The sequence below is a fragment of the Dermacentor silvarum genome, chromosome 1 (genome assembly GCF_013339745.2).
Source record: "Dermacentor silvarum isolate Dsil-2018 chromosome 1, BIME_Dsil_1.4, whole genome shotgun sequence".
In the NCBI taxonomy this organism is placed as follows: domain Eukaryota; kingdom Metazoa; phylum Arthropoda; class Arachnida; order Ixodida; family Ixodidae; genus Dermacentor; species Dermacentor silvarum.
Genome location: NC_051154.1, coordinates 107,211,325 through 107,230,833, shown reverse-complemented (window position 1 = coordinate 107,230,833; position 19,509 = coordinate 107,211,325). Strand labels below are relative to the sequence as shown.

The 19,509-nt window shown below is 41.5% G+C and overlaps 2 protein-coding genes across 11 annotated transcripts in view; one reads left to right on the top strand and one right to left on the bottom strand.

Moving 5' to 3' along the window:
* The window catches only part of LOC119434441 (NACHT and WD repeat domain-containing protein 2), a 118,624-nt gene extending 108,508 nt beyond the window's left edge, over positions 1–10,116 (bottom strand). For 5 of the 10 annotated variants that reach the window (XR_007468243.1, XR_007468241.1, XR_007468247.1 and 2 more), the window contains exons 1-2: positions 8,924–10,112; positions 3,218–3,329 (exon numbers count right to left, since the gene is read on the bottom strand). Coding sequence is in view for 5 of the 10 variants with exons in the window: in XM_049671962.1 (XP_049527919.1) it covers positions 3,218–3,282 (65 nt within the window). In the remaining 5 variants the exon portion in view is untranslated. Of the gene's footprint in view, positions 1–3,217; positions 3,330–8,870 lie in introns of all 10 variants that reach the window. The other 5 variants (XM_049671962.1, XM_049671956.1, XM_049671960.1 and 2 more) reach the window with 5 other exon arrangements.
* A 394-nt stretch (positions 10,117–10,510) lies between these two features.
* The window catches only part of LOC119453723 (AP-1 complex subunit gamma-1-like), a 112,483-nt gene continuing 103,484 nt past the window's right edge, over positions 10,511–19,509 (top strand). The window contains exon 1 of the mRNA XM_049666668.1: positions 10,511–10,839. The gene's annotated coding sequence lies outside the window, so the exon portion shown is untranslated. The remainder of the gene's footprint in view (positions 10,840–19,509) is intronic.

Sequence of the window (19,509 nt, the reverse complement as noted above, 5' to 3'; positions counted from 1 at the left end):
CAACTAAATTTTTATTCATTATCTTGAGGTGTATATGTGGAATCAAGGAAAGAAAAAAACAATGAAAGCTGATACTTGTACCTTTGGACTCTCATTCAATCCTGCTGTAAAGGTGTTCTTTTTCTTTCTGTGTCGGTGTGATCAATAGAGCATCACACTTTTTGCCGTTTTCTTCAATAATGAAGGCTTCTAGTATTAAATTATACAAATTCTGGGGTATTATGTGCCAAAACCACAATCTGATTATGAGGCACACCGTAGTGGGGGCTTCGGATTAATTTTGACCACCTGGAGTTCTTTAATATGAACCCAATGCACGATACACGAGCTATTGTGGCAAGTCGCTTCTAGTATTACACATGCTATTTCATCACAGTTTTTATGGACAATGTGTGCTGCCCTTAATTCTGAGCTGCATTCACACACTTTGTAGTGGAATGGCAAATGGTCTGCTTGCGTGCCTTTTAATCCTTTCTGTGCCACAAATGAGTCTCACTCATCCAGGCGTTTTTTCAATATAAGCAAGTGACAAACATGTTCATGGTCACAGCACATGGTCCTGTCATTTTGTGTCTCCCCTTCCTCTTCATTGTTTGTGCCGTAGTAATTATGATGAGTCTCATCACTCCTTCAGAACGTGCCTCATAATCATATCTTGGTTTTGGCATGTAAAGCCCCAGAATTAAATTTAATTCACTCATTTGGGATTTCCTTTTTTACTACCGAGTGCCACAGATGAGTCGGAGTCATTTTATTATATTGTGTGAATGCTGCACAATTACATGGCGCAAACTTCCCAGAAAACAAATGCTTTGTGGACGAGGTTGGCAGAAACGGCACGCAAGTCTGTCTCTCTCGAGTTCTAAGAATGGTGGTCCAGAATTAGGCAGCTGCAGTGATGATGGCTGCCTTTTGCATTTTAGGACTTAAATTAAAAAAAAAAAATTACTTCCCTTAAGTAAAGAAGTAGACCCAGAAAGTTCTATTGAGTCACATTTCAAAGTTGAACTGAGAAATGACGATTGCGAGCAAGAGTTCGAGCTTCTGGCGGACTATCTTGCATGGAGGCATCTCTATGAAATTACTTTGCTGCCAGCGTCTCTGCGAATTTCTTTCCTCGCAGTGCCAGGAATAAGGCATTGCTTAAGGGACAACAAAAGTACAATTGACTTCTGTTCCAACAAATTTCAAGCTTCGTACAGGTTTTTTCTGAGGCCATGCCTATCTGAAACTCAAAAACATGAAAGGAAGTACAGTAACCGACAACCGAAAACAAAACAACAAACTGCTGAGATTGCAATAATGAAAGCTCTTCGCAATGAATAAGCCATAAAACAATTTTAAAAATTTGGTGCTTTTCAGAAATAAGATTTGGTACAGAAAGGGTTACTAATGCTGCATACTCCTGTACTCAAATGCAGACACACCTGCCTGCCTGACCTACATAACACTTGCCACAAGAAAGTGGAATATTGCACACCTCTTTTTAGTATTTTACATAACTTGTCCCGAGTCCCTTTACATATCTTCTTTGCTTTTGACTGATTCACTTGGCAGCACATTGAATAAGCCTTGATAAAAGCAGAGCATACAACACTGACACTACGTCTGAAAGCCATCTTCTTTAAATTGTGCATCAGCTTATGAATGTACAGCATGACGACATACCTGCTTCTTGTGTTTTCTCCTGTATAATTTGGATTATTTTGCCTGGCCTAAACCCTGACATCATGCTGAATGGAATTGGAAACAGTGGTGATGAATGGTCTAGGATACTCGGTGCGCAAAGCCTGCAGATTTGTTCATCAATGCTGCACACAACTCACATTGGCATGACTTTGCCACGGAGGGCTTTAGGGTTGTGATGGCTATTCCTCTTTCTACGTTTCTAAGTGGCCCAAGTCATGGGGCAAAACTCCTAGCTTAATTTTGTTAAACATTTCCAGCAAACAAAGCCAGGCATGAACTTTACCGTTAGGTCAAGGCATCGTTAGGTCAAAGAACTCAATGGAGCTATTTTATGAAAGCTTATTGGATAAATTCAGGGCAGAATTTCTTAAGAGATTCATGATGGCCTTTAAGCACCCATTGATACTATTCATAAAGATATTAGTGCTGCAAAGTAGTAAAAAAGCTATTGACATAGTTGAACAGAGCTGTTGCCTGACACCATGGAGCAATATGTGCTGAAAGGTAGTGTGTGCAGAAGCTCTTGTGTATCACCTCAATCTGAAATAATGTAAAACTATTCCAATCTGTTTTTATTCTAATTCCACCATTAGCCCTCCATAATAGGTCAAAATGGTGTGTAGATTTGGGAGGAGCCTGGGCTGTTTTGACCTATGACAGAGGGCTAATGGTGGATTTGGAATAAAAACAGATTGGAATAGTTTTATGTTATCACGACCCAGCTCTTGGGTATCTACATTGGTTCCTGTAGAAGGAAAATTCAGCACAATCTGAAAAATTGATACGTTCTTGGTATATTCAGGTATGTCAAAGATTTTTTGCTACTCCGCAGAACACATGTTGTGCACAGTAGCTTAGAAGTTATAACAGATGCCTGGCAGATGCCTTGGCAATAGAGTACAGGAGTATACAATATCATTGAAAGATACGCACACAGGTCATTTGGCATTTCACCCCAAACAGTGTGAATGCAGCCCAGAATTCAGTGCAACATGCATAATCCATAAAAACGGTCGTAAAATGGCAAGTGAAATAGCTCCTTTCACGATCCAAGAAAACAGTAAAATGCGTGTGAGTGCTCTGTTTGATCAGAGTGACAAAGGAAAGAATATCTTTGCAGCAGGACTGGATGGGTATTGCCCACAGATACAAGTATCAGATTTCATTTTTTTTTCTTTCTTTTCTTCATTCCCTGTATATATCTTAACAGAGCAAATAAACATTTTGTTGCTGGTTCAGCAACATGCTGTGGTCTTTCCTTCAATGTCATACGCTTTTTCTTCTAACTTCTAGAATAGTATAAGCAAGTTAGTTCAGTTGAGAACCATATTGAAAGCCTGTGACACAAATGACACAGCACTAGGCACATGCCTTAAGTCAACACACTCTCATTCCAGTCATGAGTATGGGTGGACATGAGTCTGTGTGTGTATACCTCAATAAGATGTAGGTAAGAGATCACCACAATGCATTTTGCAGGGGTTCAGTACTTTCGCGGTTTCATGATAATTTTACTGCAATTACGCACCCTTTTTTCTTCTTCTTGGAACGATCCTTGTCTTTCTTTTGCGCAGAAGAACAGCTGCTACCCATAGCTCTTGTTCTCTCTTCACTGACTTCAAAAAGGAAAAGGTGCAATTCTGGAAACATTAAAATTCACTGCTTGATTATCAGTTATTTACAGACGATACTGTCTTGAACAAAACTACTCTAGTGAAAAATGCAATGTAATACTGACACAGTAAAAGAAGAAATTGTGAGCTCATTCACAATTTTCCCCAAGACTAATGAGCAGAACTGCTTGCATGAAAGCAAGCGAACAAGAACTTTCTAAGGAAAGGGCACATGAGCTACACTAACATAATCACAGCAAAAAAACAAAAAACAAAAATTAAGAGATTATGGGGCCACATTTTAAGATTATTATCTTCGTTTTCCTTTTTTTTTTCTCCCTTGGCTTGCACAAAGCTGCACCCCTGCTATTGCTGGGATCGATGACCCAGCAAAATGAATGATAGAAAACAGAAGCTGATGAAAAAAATCCTTATAATGTATGGTCCCAATCATGCACAATTAAAAGTTTACTATCACCTGGATGGTGGAACATGAAAGCTGTTAATATTCAGGTACACTTTATCACAAATAAGTAAGGGAGTGCAGATATTCGAAATTTCAAATATTAATTGAATAGTCTTTGCTATTTGTTTTGTATTCAGTCCAAAAATTTCCTAATCAAAATGTTTTCATCATCATTTCTGTTAGAATTTAAGAACAGTTAACTACAGGGACAAAGACTGGTGCAAGTCATGACTGTTCCAAATTATTCTGCTGCACAGAGGCATAAGTTCCTAAGTGAACACATGAAGCAGCTAAGTTCTGCACAACTATTTGTAGTCATTCAATAAGGATGCATTAGATTTAGACAGCTTACACATCTGTTGTCTTGATTTAGGCAAAACAATTTTTGTTTTATATCACTTCTGTCACCACATCGACATCTCTTTGAACCAATGGGTGGTGCTGTAGCATTACACTAGGTTCCTTCAATGAACATATCCTACATTTGTTGGGTGACATGATGTTATTTGTTTCACTACTGTCACTGTCATGAGGCATCAGATATCAACACCTTTCAATTGTTTCTCACTTACAAGCAGCTGGATACAGCAGCTTTTAAATGAGAAGCAATTAAAAGCTACAAGCAACCAGCTGGATGTTAAGTTGTGAACAATACATGTATTAAATAATCTAACAAGTCTCTTTCTTTAACCCAATGGTCTCCCATGCAAACTCTTTATTTACTCGGTTGAGAAATAAAACATATTCGGTATACAAAGGCAATTTTTTTTTTCAAATATTTGTATTCGATGAGGAAACTTCACTATTAAACACTCATACAGGAAAAGTCCGTACAGCTATTAATAGCTGTACAGGAACACCCATACAGCTATTAGACTGGGAAGGCTTAGTAGAACTGAGGATCAATGGCGAATATCTCAGCAACCTTCGGTTTGCAGATGACATTGTCCTGTTCAGCAACAATGGGGACAAATTACAACAAATGATTGAGGACCTTAACCAAGAAGGTATAAGAGTGGGGCTGAAGATTAATATACGAAAGACAAAGATAATGTTCAATAGCCTGGCAAGGGAACAAGAATTCAGAATTGCCAGTCAGCCTCTAGAGTCTGTAAAGCAGTATGTTTATCTAGGTCAATTACTCACAGAGGACCCTGATCATGAGAAGGAAATTTACAGAAGAATAAAATTAGGTTGGAGTGCATACGGCAGGCATTGTCAAATCCTGACTGGGAGCTTACCACTGTCGTTGAAAAGTATAGTGTACAATCATTGTATTCTACCGGTGATAACATATGGGGCAGAAACTTGGAAGTTACTAAAAAGTATTAATCTATTGTATTGATGCATCATCATAATTGTTTTATATGTACAAGGCCATTGCATTTCTGTTATTTTATATAAAGTCATGTAAATGATCTACACATGTATTTTGTTGCTGTATGTGCACTGGATGTGTGTGCAGCTGGCTGTAACAGGGAGCCAAAGCCCCGTCAGGCCTACCGCCTTTTGCCTTGGCTTCCCCTTTCGTTTGAAAGAAATAAACACTAAAATGAAAAAATAAAGTCAAAGCTCGAGAGCAAGTTGAGGACAGCACAAAGAGCAATGGAACGAAAAATGTTAGGCATAATGTTAAGAGAGCGGTGTGGATCAGAGAGCAAACAGGGATAACCGATATACTAATTGACATTAAGAGAAAAAAATGGAGCTGGGCAGGCCATGTAATGTGTAGGGTAGATAACCGATGGACTATTAGAGTTAGAATGGGTGCCAAGAGAACGGAAGTGCAGTCAAAGACAGCAGAAAACTATAAAAAAACTATAGGTGGGGTGACGAAATTAGGAAGTTTACAGGTAGAAATTGGAATCAGCTAGCGCAAGACAGGGGTAATTGGAGATCGCAGGGACCTTCGTCCTGCAGCGGTCAAAAAAATAGGCTGATGATGATGATGACATGGAAAAATAAAGCCCAACTGGCCTCACTGCTTTTGGAAATTTTACCTTGAATGCTTTACTTTGCAGTGCTTTAAAATCAAGCATTCTGGAAACAAAGTTTGGCACCAAAGAAAATAAAAGTGACAGTTGGGCAAGGTGGTAAGGCTTCATTTCTTTGAAATGGCACCACACAAGAACATTAACACAAAATGACACTATGAACACAAGCGCCGTGTTCGGCGCTAGTGTTCGTAGTGTCATTCCTTGTTTGTGCATTTCTGTGGCACGGTTTCAAAGAAATAAACAAAAAAATGTATTTAACCCATTATTTCACTGCTATATAAGGCAGTTCTCGAAGTGGGTGAAGTTTCATGAAGCAAGAAAGAGCGCACAGAGCTTTGACAAAGCGCTCGCAACATCTTTCAAAACTTCCTGCCAAAACACACCCAGAGAGCGCAATTTCAATTTCCGTGCTGACAAAGTGCTGCCATATATGTAGCAGAACACAAAGACCAAATAAACATGGCCTTTGAGCATTAAAAATTGATGCCACCTATGTAGTAAAACACAAAGAGTGCAATAAACACGACTTTCAAGCACTGACACTATGTAGTCATCTGTACATTAAGAACAAAAAAAAGTGGACTCGCTTTGTTCGTACAAATTGCTTTGAAAACAAGAATATGGATGGCTGTGAATAGCTGAGCTCATCGAAAGCAAGATTTACCAGTATCGCATTGATGAGCTAGGCTCGTCTGAAGTGCTTAAGGGTTTAACGAGATAAGCATAGTAAAAGCAAAATCAAGACAACAAAATACAAGTGCTTTGCTCTTCATTTAGAGCATTGCTGTACATAAGGAGCTCAAATTGGCATAAAAATTCATGGTTCTTCAATTTTTTTGGTCATCAAAGGTGTTAGACAGTGGGCTAGTGAACCATTTGCAAAATGCTGCAAGTTTGTTGGCCTGCCGACTTGGCTAAAGCTAGCTTTGCAAAACCAACCTTTAGATTTTTGCAAATTGTCAACGCTCTGGATTTCACTCTTCTGTTTCTTGTTGTAGTTGGTTCTGGCCATGCAGCCCCACTACTATTGCCACAACTGGCTGTTTTGTTGTGGCAAGTAGTTGGTCAGATGGCCCAAACCTACCAGCCCTTCTACAAAAGGAATAGTTTACTTGAAATAGTGAAACTTTCTTACATAATTAGTAGGGTCGGTGACTGATTGATTAATCTTCCAATCATCAATCATAGCTATATTCACGACTAATCTGTTTTAATTGCAATCAACTCTGCAATGCCACATCACAGTTGCGTATCAATGAAAATTATAATGCTTTGCGTGCTTAAATCATAATGTTGAGGTACCAAAACAGCGTAGCACATATATGTTTGGGCCTTACAGGGTAATTGGTCGAGGTCACATGAGCAAAAGAGGCAAAGGCTCGATTTCAATACAGTATTCTAGAAGCTTCTAGTACACTAATTTCAACCAGCCGAAAGTAAATCAAACGGCGAAAGCGACCAGTCGAAGGCACCATTATAACTGACACCGAGTGCTGATAATTACACCCAACGACGTACACTTTCGGTACTAGATTCTCAGCAGGCAGGAGCTAGGGAATCGAGCGCCGCGCTCCAGCTCGGAGCGAGCGCTACCGAGATCACGTGGCTCCCCCCCCCCCCCCCCCCCCCCCCGATTGCTCCTCTGGCTCCAATTTCAAGCAATCTCGAGGGGGCTGCGCATCGTTGCAAACCGCGTCGGAGCGCAATTGAATACACCATAAGCATGCGATCTACGCTGCAGCCGCCGCAGAAAAAACGCCTTCGCTGATTAACAGGGAACCTTCGTCACCCTAAGTCATCGCCCATATACCCATAAAAACAAAGAAATAAAAAAAGTGAGAGAGAAAGGCAAAAAGAAAACGAAAATACAGAGTCGTTAACTTCTCTTTATCGATCAAATAATACAGAAATACAATGGAGGAGCAGGAAGAAACAAGCCGCGCACTGTACGAAACATCTGTGACAATTAGCATACCGGAAAGCTTTCGGCGCGGTGTCGGAGCGATGCACACTTCGGAAAAGTATTATTCGTGGTTGCTCGTTTGCACACCGCTCGTGTAAACATGAGCTAAAAGCAAGCCGCGAACATTTAAAATCGCCGCAAAGGACATCGGAAGTACCAAGAGTGCTTACGATGACCTAAACTTCCATCGCGCCTTGTTAAACAGAATTTTTAACGGTGAACAAATTGATTTGCAGTAGGAATCATCGGCACAAACGCTTAAGCGATACTGTCGCCATTCTCTCCATTGCGCGTGCTCTTCGGCCTCCGATGCAAATTTAAGCAGTTAATTAGCAGCCAGAAGTAGCGTGCTGGGTAGAAACCGAGTTTACCTGGCCGCCTATAATGTATTACCATGATGAAAAAATGAAAACTAATGAAGGTCTTTCATCCTTGTACTTTTTTTCGAAAATACAACACACATGTAAACAGACCACATACACACACGCACACAAACACAGAATATAGGCGTCTCCCTCATTTTTGTCAACAATGGCTTCGATTGGTGCTTAAATACCACGTGATTGTGCGGAAGCCGGCATGCAGCCACACGGGTCGACGCAAGGAGGTATTTTAGGAATTGTGTAGAATACTACAGAGTATACGTCCTGTGCAGAGAGATGCGCGATGTTAAAAATAAGAGAAAAAAAATGCATCGTATATTACGGCTAACAAAATTACAGGCGGTTTTCTGGCAGACGCCATGTATGCCGATACAGCGTAACTAGCGTAACCAGCGCACATCTAATGGATGTACGCGACAAGCAACAACCGCATGTTTGCCTGTAGGATGCGGTCAATAAAGGCCCGCGACGCGGCATCGTCATATTTGTTTACGCTTGCGTTTTCGGCAGAAAAACGTGCGACAGGCAGTTTAAACTCGAGCGATACAATGCTTGTATTTTTTGTATTTAAAGAACAGACATCCATCCACCAGCGCATGTATATACGCTCGAGGCATCCGGTTTCACGCGCACCTAATGTGGCCCTTTTCCAGAGGTCACGCACTCGTCATGGTACAGCTCGAGATACCGAAAAATCAAACATTGAAGCTCTGGTGACATTGCACCGTCGAGTTTTGCAAAATATTCAGCAGCTCTTACGTCAAATTTGAGACGACTCCGTAGCAAAGATCAGGCTCAGTCAACGCACTCACACATTTCCAGGGATCCCCGGCAAAACCAAGTCGATGCGATTCGTCGACACTGCTAAAATACTTCCAACCGTCACCACTTGCAGAACCCCCGAGCCTGTGATGAAACAGGGAGTCGAGATCACCGATTGCATGTCAAACGAAACGCGAAGGTCGACAGTGAAACGGAAGGGAACAAGGAAGGTTTCGGGGCGAGAAGGTCTCGTGAACGCCAAACGCTCGCCATTTTGGCCAGGGCGACTGGATGGATACGGTCATGCGCAGTATTGATCATCCGCGGATGCTGCATGGCAGAGCAATGAGAACGAATCATATGATGCGGTGTCTGCGAAACTGAACGTAGATTTGTCAGAAACACACGGAGCTCCGGATAAGCAACAGCTAAGGAAAAATGATACTATTAAAGTACCAGTTATCAACGTTGCGGCTCGATTTCCATACATTGCCAAAAATAAAGGATACGAACTACGGAGGCACTGCACAGAAAATTAGAAACGAAAACGTCAACACGTTTGACGCCGAAAAAGGGTACCTTAGATGGTGAAATACTACATGATGAGGCATAGAACCAGTTATTAAAAAAAAAAAAAGACAAAACGTATTTTATAGAGTCATGTTCTAATGTGTTTTTTTTTTCTTTCGCTTTATTATTTTAGGCAGAATTGCAGTGATCGTGTTTGCAAGGACTTCGGTGCACGTCAATTATGCACAAACAAAGTTCGACTTGACACGTTCACGAGCCACAGACAGTGGGGCCGCAGTTTTTAACAATCTACTTCATATTCTATTCCTTGCGATTTTCGTCATTGCTCGGACGCCGGCACGCATGCGTTATTGCCGGGATCAGTGTTAATTGGGCGTAAACGATAATGGAAAATGAAATAAATCCTAACAACATACGCCCCCTCGATGCTAACAGCACAAAATATGTTTGCACGTAGTAACAACTCAGAACCTTGCAAGTCATTGCAGCGGTACGGAAGCAACACACGCCCACACACCGCGACCAGTTGTAACAGCGAAGCTTCCGTCACTACCATTGAATGCTAGGATGCCACACATATGTCGCTGAATCAGCGAGCATTTAGCAGCTCTTGCCACTGCCACCGAGCATCGACAGCATCGGGAAATTACGCCATTATCACACGACAGCCTGCTTCAGCCGCCTGCACGGGACAGAAAGGTTGAGAACCACGACCTGCTGTTGAGAACACACCTACTACAATTGCCTCCTTTTTACAACCAACTGCATGGCATCAGACGCTCTCTCTCACTCGTAATTTTTTTTTTTTTTTTTTTACACACGTATTATGCACGGATGTACTACGTGTTACTGCTCCAACATTGTAAAACAAAATGGTAAAATCCAGCCAAGTGAGTTACGAATATTGTAAGCGCCATTTAGACATATAAAACTTTCATAAAAAACAGATATCGTAGGTTCTTACGCCCAAGCGGAAACTTTTCCAACTAATCCACGCGACCTCTTCCCGTTAGAAAACTTCAGGTGCTTCTCACTAGATGGCACAATGGATCTACAAGCGGCTCTCTTTTCGAGGTAACATACATAACGTTAAAATCTTTTTTCCTCGACTTGTGTAACAGTCATTCGATGCAGTTGATTTCTTGACAACGTTAACCATGTGCGGAGTCAAGTCCTGTAACATTTCACCTTGATCTTGACGCTAACTGCCGCTTAAAACGGACTGCTGATTGCCGCTCGTACACTTGCACATTGACCGGCGCCATGTTGCTACGGCACAACTGTATTCGTCTGCGCTGGTTCGGCTAGCTGCTGTTAGGCTTACCGTGTAGTGCGCAGGCGTTTGCGGCGCCGGCGACGCCTCCGTAGAAGTGAAAAAAGATCGGATGATCGCCAGCATCAAGCCCGAATTTCTCCACCACCGTAAGGTCTAAAGGTTGTCGCGTATTATTTTTATTTTTAGTTGACACCGAGTGTCTTGAATCGGACGTGGGCGGATGCATTTTGTAGCGGAAACGAGTTTTCCTTTTGATTTCGGAATAGGTATACCGTCGTGCCGGTATTCTAAGCTGCGTTCAGTATGTTGAATATGTGTTATTTTTCCCGGAAGAAATATGAGTATTGGTGACCATCGTTTACTCTTTTTTGGGCGCGGCAAGGACAGCGTTATGACGCGAATTTCGTTTGGTTAGAGAGTGGCCTGTCGGCTTTCAATTTGCTAACATTTTAGTTAATGTGCACACTGTAGTACTCCTAATTCGTGGTGGTGGGCATCCGATCTTCACATCTTGCTTGCGAGAGCCTCTCTGCACACTAATTACATCGTCGAAGTGCGATAAAAAAGAGCACAGCATATCGTCACTGTCGTAAAACCAATGCCAATGTGAGAAGAGTTGTGAATCTCCGCCTGTTTCTTCCGTTGCGAAACTTAGAATCGAACGACAAGCACATTGCCCGTGGAGATACCTACTTTCATGTTACACGGCATGCAATGTTGGTCTAGTTTCCGCAGCAATGGTACGTTTTTCGGTTACGTGCCAAGCTAGCTCTTTATACTTTCCCGGAGGTAGACTTGTTCGTACGGAATGCACAGCACTGCTTACTGTCTTCTGTCTGTATCGCTGAAATTTTGTGCTTGGTAACTGAGTTTATGTAGTTTATGTCTAAGCTTTACGTCGGGATGAGTAATTACAACATAAAAACATGTAGATTTTTGAGATGCTTATTGGTAACTTAACGGATTATGGCCAGATAATAAGTATATAGTGTGTTGCGATGCAGGCACGTCGAAATGTTTGTGCAGTTTTTGTTGTTTTGGTTGCTGTTTTTCAATTTGCAAGGGCTATCAAGTTCGCTTCAACTTTTGTTCACTTTGTGTTGCTGTTCTGCCTTGAAAATGCACTGCAGTTTAATCATTCATGTGCTTTGTTATGCTTTATTGTCTTTTAAACAGCAAGAATTGTAAGCTGAACATATAGATAAAAGAAAATAAAAATATTTTAGATAAGTTCTCCACCTCATATGAGTAACTAACGTGGCTGTTTGGGCATGTTGGTATGACATGATTGAAGCTTTTAGTGCACAAGGTGAGGACAAGAAGTAGACATAAGAGACAGGAGCAGCGCTTGTGTTTCTCGTGTCTACTTCTCGTCCTCGTCTTGTGTGCTAAAAGCTTCAGTATGAATAACCCTGTGCATGATTCTTTGAATGGGCAGTTTACAAAAATCTGCTTTAGCTGACTATTAAGCATGGGTTTTAATGTCAAATGAAGGCATACTGCGAGCACTATTAATGGCCGCTTATAGTGCTGGCAGTAGTCACAGCCACTTTTGTAACTACTACAAATGCCTGTCCTTGTAAAAATATTAAAATTTCATAAAATCTACTTCGAAACTATTTTACATATGTTGACGCATGCAAGAAGCCTCACAGTAATTGCTATCCTCTTAGTGCGATACCCCTCTGCCATGGATGGCATATCTCATAACCAAACTATGACTTTGGGATATGCAACACAATTACTGTTAGTCAGTTGTATGCAAATATTTTAAATTGTGCAAATATAATTATCACTGAATTTCTTTTTCTGCAGCTGAAGTGTAAATTTAAACTTCTAGGGACCACACATTTTTGTTTCAATTATCGGATGTTGGATGAAATATCTAAACCAGAATGACAAGTTACGGGGGGGAGACAGCAACTCTAAGCACTAAAAATATAGAAAACAATATAGAGAAAGGGAGTATCACTTGACTAGGTAGATGCACATGGAGCATAAGGCTGGTTATACAGGGTGTTTCAGCGAACACTTTAAAAAATGTTTAAAGGTTGCCTGGCGGCAGATAGCACAATTTTAGTTCACAGAGCTGGTCTACTTGAAGAGGCAGACATTACATGCACAAGAAAATGAAATGCGTAATAGACTAATTAACAAACTTTAACTAATTAAATTTTAATTACCTATGGTCCATATTGCAATTTTCAAATTCAAGCCGTGGCGTTCACAAGGCGGATCGGATCCACTTGGAACGCATTCTCAGGATGACACCAGTTTTGAGATTATAATTCCTGAACTTTGTGGAGAAATGCATTGGTGTCGTTTTATGCATTGAAGCACAAAAGTAACTGGAACACCAATGCATTCTGTGAAGTTGTGAACAGCATTTTCACACGATGCTAAAGGTGAAAAATGCGTGAAAGAGGGATCAGCTTGTCATGAAGATGAAGTTTCTGAATGCAAGTGCCACCTTGGATACTCACGGCCATGAAAGACATGCAGTCGGAGAGCACTCTGGTGTTTCACGTGCAGCAGAATCTTATCAGCCTCCTAAAGTTGTTGTTTCAGAAGCCAGTGTATTGCTTGAAATCACAGGCGAGGCCACATTCTTTCAGTCAAATTTTTTTTTGTGTACAGAAAACTGATTGTTGAGAAACGGTACTGTGAAAGGGAGTGGAGCCATAGATGACTCATATGCGCTTTAGTGATGATCCTCATTCTTTTTAGTTTTTTACCCACATTCTGAACCAAAATCTAAAGTTTGACCTGTCAGAGGACTTCAGTGCTAAAAGGCAAGAATCGACGATGGAGACTATAAAGGGGAGTTTGGGGAGTATATATGCTTTTTAAAGTGCAAGGTAATGTTGAGTATGTCCTTTTCTTGAAAGCACACCATTTTCAGTGGCTATGCCTGTCATCTGTAGCACTTAAATTGCTTTCCTTTTTGTATCTTATGTCAAGACGGAGTCCAGCTCTTTCCATATGGGCAGAATGCAAAACCCCTCTTGCACCATGCATTGGGTGCATGTTAAAGAACTGCAGGTGGTCAGAATTAATGCAAAGCCCTCCACTACGGGGTCCTTCATACGAGGTCGCGGGATCGAATCCCGGCCACGGCGGCCGTATTGCGATGGGGGCGAAATGCGAAAACACCCGTGTACTTAGATTTAGGTGCACGTTAAAGAACCCCAGGTGGTCCAAATATCCGGAGTCCCCCACTACGGCGTGCCTCATAATCAGATCGTGGTTTTGGCATGTAAAACCCAATAATTTATTATTTAATTTTTTACGGTGTCCTTCATAACCCACTGTGCACTTTTGGGGCATTAAACTCCTCAATTCAAGCTTTTCCCAAATGCTGATTGTAACCCGAGAAGAGTGCTGCAGCTTTTTGATGAGAACTTCGATATGCATATGTGCAAACATTTCAAGGAATTTCAACTAAATAATTTGCCTCATGGTCTTTCTGACGATAAAGCTTTCTAGTGCCAATGTTTGCTTCCCATTGTAAATAAGTGTGACCACCTTTTCAAACCAATAAAAAAATGATAAGAGCGCACTGCAAAAAGGCAGGTGCTGATAAGTGCGAAATCTTTCAAGGGAAATAAATGCCAATAAATATCTGCCGAATTTAAAACAAATAAATGGCGCAAAATGATAAGAGCGCACTGCAAAAAGGCAGGTGCTGATAAGTGCGAAATCTTTCAAGGGAAATAAATGCCAATAAATACCTGCCGAATTTAAAACAAATAAATGGCACAAAATTCAATCTACTGTATATGTGTCATGGCCTCTTTTGCCCAAGTCAAGTACATTCATGTACTTTACTTTTTATGGTCTGTTGTAAAGACATTATGTGCAGCAACATTAGCTATAAGGCGCATGTAAGTGTTGATTGATCTGATACTATGAATTGAGCTTTATTGCTCAAAACAAACCTGTTTTCTGTAATGGTAGTAATTAGGTGCAGTGCTGGCATCTTCTAGTGCTTGCCAGATGTGTGCTTGCCTCTCCTCCCACTTTTTTTCCCTTTCATGTGAATGGGGACATGAAAATATTCTCTGCATGCTAAATGAGCTGTAGTAGCTTGTTTCTGCAGCAGTCTTGCACTGTGTATGTGCATGTCACTGAGGTTGAAGTCGCGAAGATGCAAGAACACCTTGGTGTTGCGCAAGGGGACAGGGTGCTTCACCAATGCCATTTCGTCTGTGTCGGACGAAATGGCATTTTTTGACGAAAGTATTTTTTGTCCTTGAGCTGCACTTTGAATGCAGACCTGAAAGCTGCCATGTGGCAGGTTTGTGTAGGTATTGTGGATCTCTGCTTTGGATTAGGAGAGCACTGCTACACTAAATTGTCTCAAGCACCACCTGCATTAATATACTGAAGGGAACATGTGCCTCGGAGGCAGACATGGATTTTGCAAGATTAGTTGCATCTCTGAGAGGAGGCAGCATCTTTCACGTAGGTTATAACTAGGGTCCTTCGTTTTAGGGTTTTATACTTCTTTGAAATTTGGCAGGTAAAAATGTAGTGCTATATTTGAAAAGTAACAACGGAGAGAAAACTTTTTTTTTCTGGTCAGGGGGGGGGGGGGGGGGCACAAAAGCTGGGGAGAAATCAGGGTTTTGTTGTTTGGCAGTCCAAAGTTTACGATATTGCTCATAACTTTTACAAATGATTAAGACAAGCAATAGTTGCCCTTAGGACTTGAATGTTTTATTTAAACAAGTGAAATGAATCATAGGAGCATGCATTGGCAAGCGTGTAAACATGCCTAATAAACAAGTACAAAAGCAAGGACATGACACACGTATAGCAAACTTACAACTGGTTATTTAAAAGCCCTGTCTTCATATGTATATATGCTCATGTGACACTTGAGTATGCACACTGTTCTCATGTGGCATCTAAAATGTGAAATTTCTTCTCCGTGAACCAGCTACACTGACACATTTTTCTTTTTCTTCGCAAATCATCTTTGTTTCGATAATAAGGCTTTCATTGATTGCAATTGCAACCGAGAACAGCACAGCTATCAAATTTGGGAGTGCAGGTGCATTTTTTGCAGTGCACAGTGAGTGTCCGTTGGTTCAATCAGCAGCTCTATTTGTTATGTAATGGCAATTAGAGCTGCTCGAAAAATCGTGTGGCGGTCTCATCTCCACAAATCTTTGTTTTCAGGCATTAAGGCGAGTCTGGTGATTCCTTCATTTTATTCTCTGATATTTTTAGCCAAGGGAAAAAAAAAAAAGTTGTAAAAGCTGCAGTGCAGTCAGGCATGCTTTGCAGATGGTCCTTCTTATTACCAGGCCTTGTACTTATTGAAGTACGTTATGTGCTTTGGAAGCATTTCTGTCTCCATCCTAGACCTGTTGGTCCTTTAGTTTGTGTTTGTTGACGTCTTGTTTTACTGGTTCCCAATATACTCTTGCAATAACATTAATGGAATACTAACTAGATGAATCAGCCACCCTTCTTTGAACATAACATATTTAGGTAAACATCCTCTCAATGCCACAGCAACCGTTCACAATCCAGAGCAACGTCAGTGCTGCATTAATTCTTGCATAAGTGCAAGGCATATACCATATTCATATAGTAATAATGTTAATAATTTTAATATATCTATGACCGCTTGCTCACAAAATGTGGGCAGTGTTTGTTAGTTTTTGAACACCTGCACTTATTCTTTACGAAAGTGCGACCTTCATGGAGAAATCTGGTTTTTACATGATTTTAGTAATGTTCTTGGTGCAAAAATGGGGAAATATGGGGTTTTCCCCAAAAACGGACGCTTTAGTCGAGTACAACTTAAGAAGACAGGAGAGGCCCCCAGATGACCGAAGTGCGGCAGCCGATTGCCTCCGGGACTAAATGAACAGTCCCGCTGACGCGACTCGGCCCAGGTCGAAGCACGGGTTGCATGCTCTCCGTCGGCGGGTTCACCGGCCGTCTGGCTCATGACGTCAGTCAAGAGTGCGTGCCCATTGGGCGAGGCTTGTGTGCATCCACCTTTGAGGGGCAAATGCCGCTGCCTCCTAAAGTGTGCCTGACTATAGTTATAACTGATGTTGAAGTGAAACAACCTCGAAACTTTGCTGTGGCTGAATGTCACAAAATTCCAGTAATTGCAAGGAATTGTTTTTTTTTATTGCTTTTTGGCTGGATGGGGGTGCACATGGCTATAGCAAAGTAGGTTGCTATTAAACAGTTACTGTTTTTGGAATAGTTAGACTTTCCTCTTTTGGGGAGTTTCTAGTAAAGAATGCAAACATGCTGTACAATGTCTTTTGTCTATTTTTTTTAAATTTAGTCCTAAACTGCAGTATACCATGGCTCCATAAAATTGCCATTTTAGTGGCATTTTTTCCAAGTAAATGTCACTTTTTTTCTCTTTTGTTCTACAGTCTTGGGTCTTGTCTTGTGTCTTCTGACAGCATTGTTTAATTTTATGCTCAGTGGACCCCTCTAATATGGGACCACCAGCATGCACACATATGTACCGGGTGCGCATGGTATTTGAGAACACTATTCCTTATCGCCATAGACACCAGCAGGCTCATCATATCTATCTAGGCGTGCGGCTTCTTAATTGTTGGTTGACCCCTTATCATTCATATTGCGCAGCAAAGATGGAAGCATACAGGTTGATGCAGTAAATGAAACGCCATGCAGTCCTCGTCGCCCTGGCCGCACACCACAGCAACTTAAATTGCGACCTTTCTGAACGTGGCGAATACTTTCGTTTACAAGGTGCGGACAGAACTGATGTATTCTGGCGGTGACGTGGCATCTGTGGCGAAAAGGAAAAAGCAGAGAGAGGTTAGACGTAGTCAGAACCCCCGATTTTCTCAGGCGGCTGCAAGTCATCGTGAGTGATGACCCAGGGAAGTCAATGTGGGCCATTGCAAAGGAGCTCCAAGTTGCAGAGTTGACTGTCTTGCTCGCTGTGCACAAGGACTTGAGGTACCATTCCTATGTCATGAGGAGGGGGCAATTCATATGCAATTAAACTCGGGAGAATCGTCTGCTCCGGTCCAAGCGCTTGCAAAGTGAGCTGAAGAGACCTAAGGAGCATGGAATGCTCTGCTTTTTTTTTTTTTTTTTCAGATAAAAAGAACTTCGACCAAGACCAAAAAGTTAACCGCCGTAACAACAGGTGGCTTTGCGCAAGCGCTGATGAGGTGCCTACAGTGATGCACAAAAAATTTCCGTCGTCTGTGATGGTGTTAACACAGACATCGCCAGCAACGAGGGTGACAATATGTCGCCACACTATTTTGCAGAAGGACTCCGCAATAATGCTGCCACGTATATGGAGGTGCTTGCCATCGTTGTAAAGCCCTGTATAGAGACTTGTTTCGAAAGGAAGACCTTAGGGTCTTCCGGCAAGATTTGGCTCCCGCCCACACTGCCTGGGTCACCCAGGAGTGGCTGGCTGACAACTTGTACAACCACGTCACTCCCAACTTGTGGCCTCCTAGTTCTCCAGATTTAAATACACTCGACTACTATGTCTGGGGCGTCGTTGAGAGCGAGGCCAAAAAACAACCGCATAATACAAAAGACTCTCTGAAGGCCGCCATTGCTGACTTAATTGCCAACATCTCTAAGGACCACCTGATCCGTACATGCAGCCGTTTTCGAAGCCGATTTGAATCGGTGATTGCTGCGGATGGCGGATTCGTTGAGTAATAGTAGAAATAAATAGTAAGAGAAGTATTTCCCAAAGTAAGTAGAAGTATTTCCCAAAGTTTGGTGAAAATGTCTTTTTGCTGGAGATATTCTTCTCTGCCTGAAGCCAACATTGTGTTCTCGAATACCTTACACACCTGATACATGTAAGCAGAAAACATGTTAGGTGAGCATCACAGTGAACTTCAGTGGTATGACTGGGAAAACGCCAGGAAGGATACTAGCAGAAAACAAATTGACGGGGTTCTGCTGTAGCTTTGAAATGTTTTTAAGTAATTGAGATGGTTAAAAGCTGGTGGCAGAGTGGTTGTTCGACCTCCAATCAATTTGCCTGCTTTTACCATTAAAAAAAAATAATATAGTTAGGGGGTATAAGATTAAATGCTTTTTATAGAATGGAACAATTTGCTGGTATTGGTAGGTTATGTTTATTATGTGGAAGGGGGGGGGGAGGGGGGGCTACCAAGGCCTTGGAGCTAAATTGGTACAGTGTGCAATGTTGCTATAGCTTTAACCTGAAAGAATTGTACGTGGCAGCTGTGCTAGCTTTCATGGTGCCCGTAGACCTTGAAATGCTGGCATTACAAGGGTCTTTTGGATGTATGGTGTTTTATTATTATATTGTAATGTATTGAACATTTGACTTCTCTTTAAGTGCTACACCCATTATGTCGAACACACATCCTCCATTAGTTTGGAATCAAGGGAATGCTTTTTTTGAAGTATATTGTTGGATGAATACACAGGTGAATACACATCTCATGCTCCGTTTCTTCATGAAGGTCTTGCCTCTCCCCACTGTCTTCAGTGTTTGGGCATGTTATGTTGCTTCTTGGCATTTTAGCTAAGGTAGTGTGCAGTTCCTATTATATTTCACCTAGTACGGCCTCTACACACATTTGTTGCCAGGGAGGTAAGGTTCAGGGTTGATGGAAAATGTAGATAAAAGGTCATTTCAACTGTTGCATAGCCATTATGGCATCAGCCATTAGTCATCTTTTGGCAACAGTATAAATTGAGGTGTATGCTCTCAACTGGATTGGAGGTCAAGTGTAATTTTTGAGGTCTGTGCACATTGCACTAATGACAACGTTCCTCCAGATGCATACAATAATTGCTTCATTTTGTTCC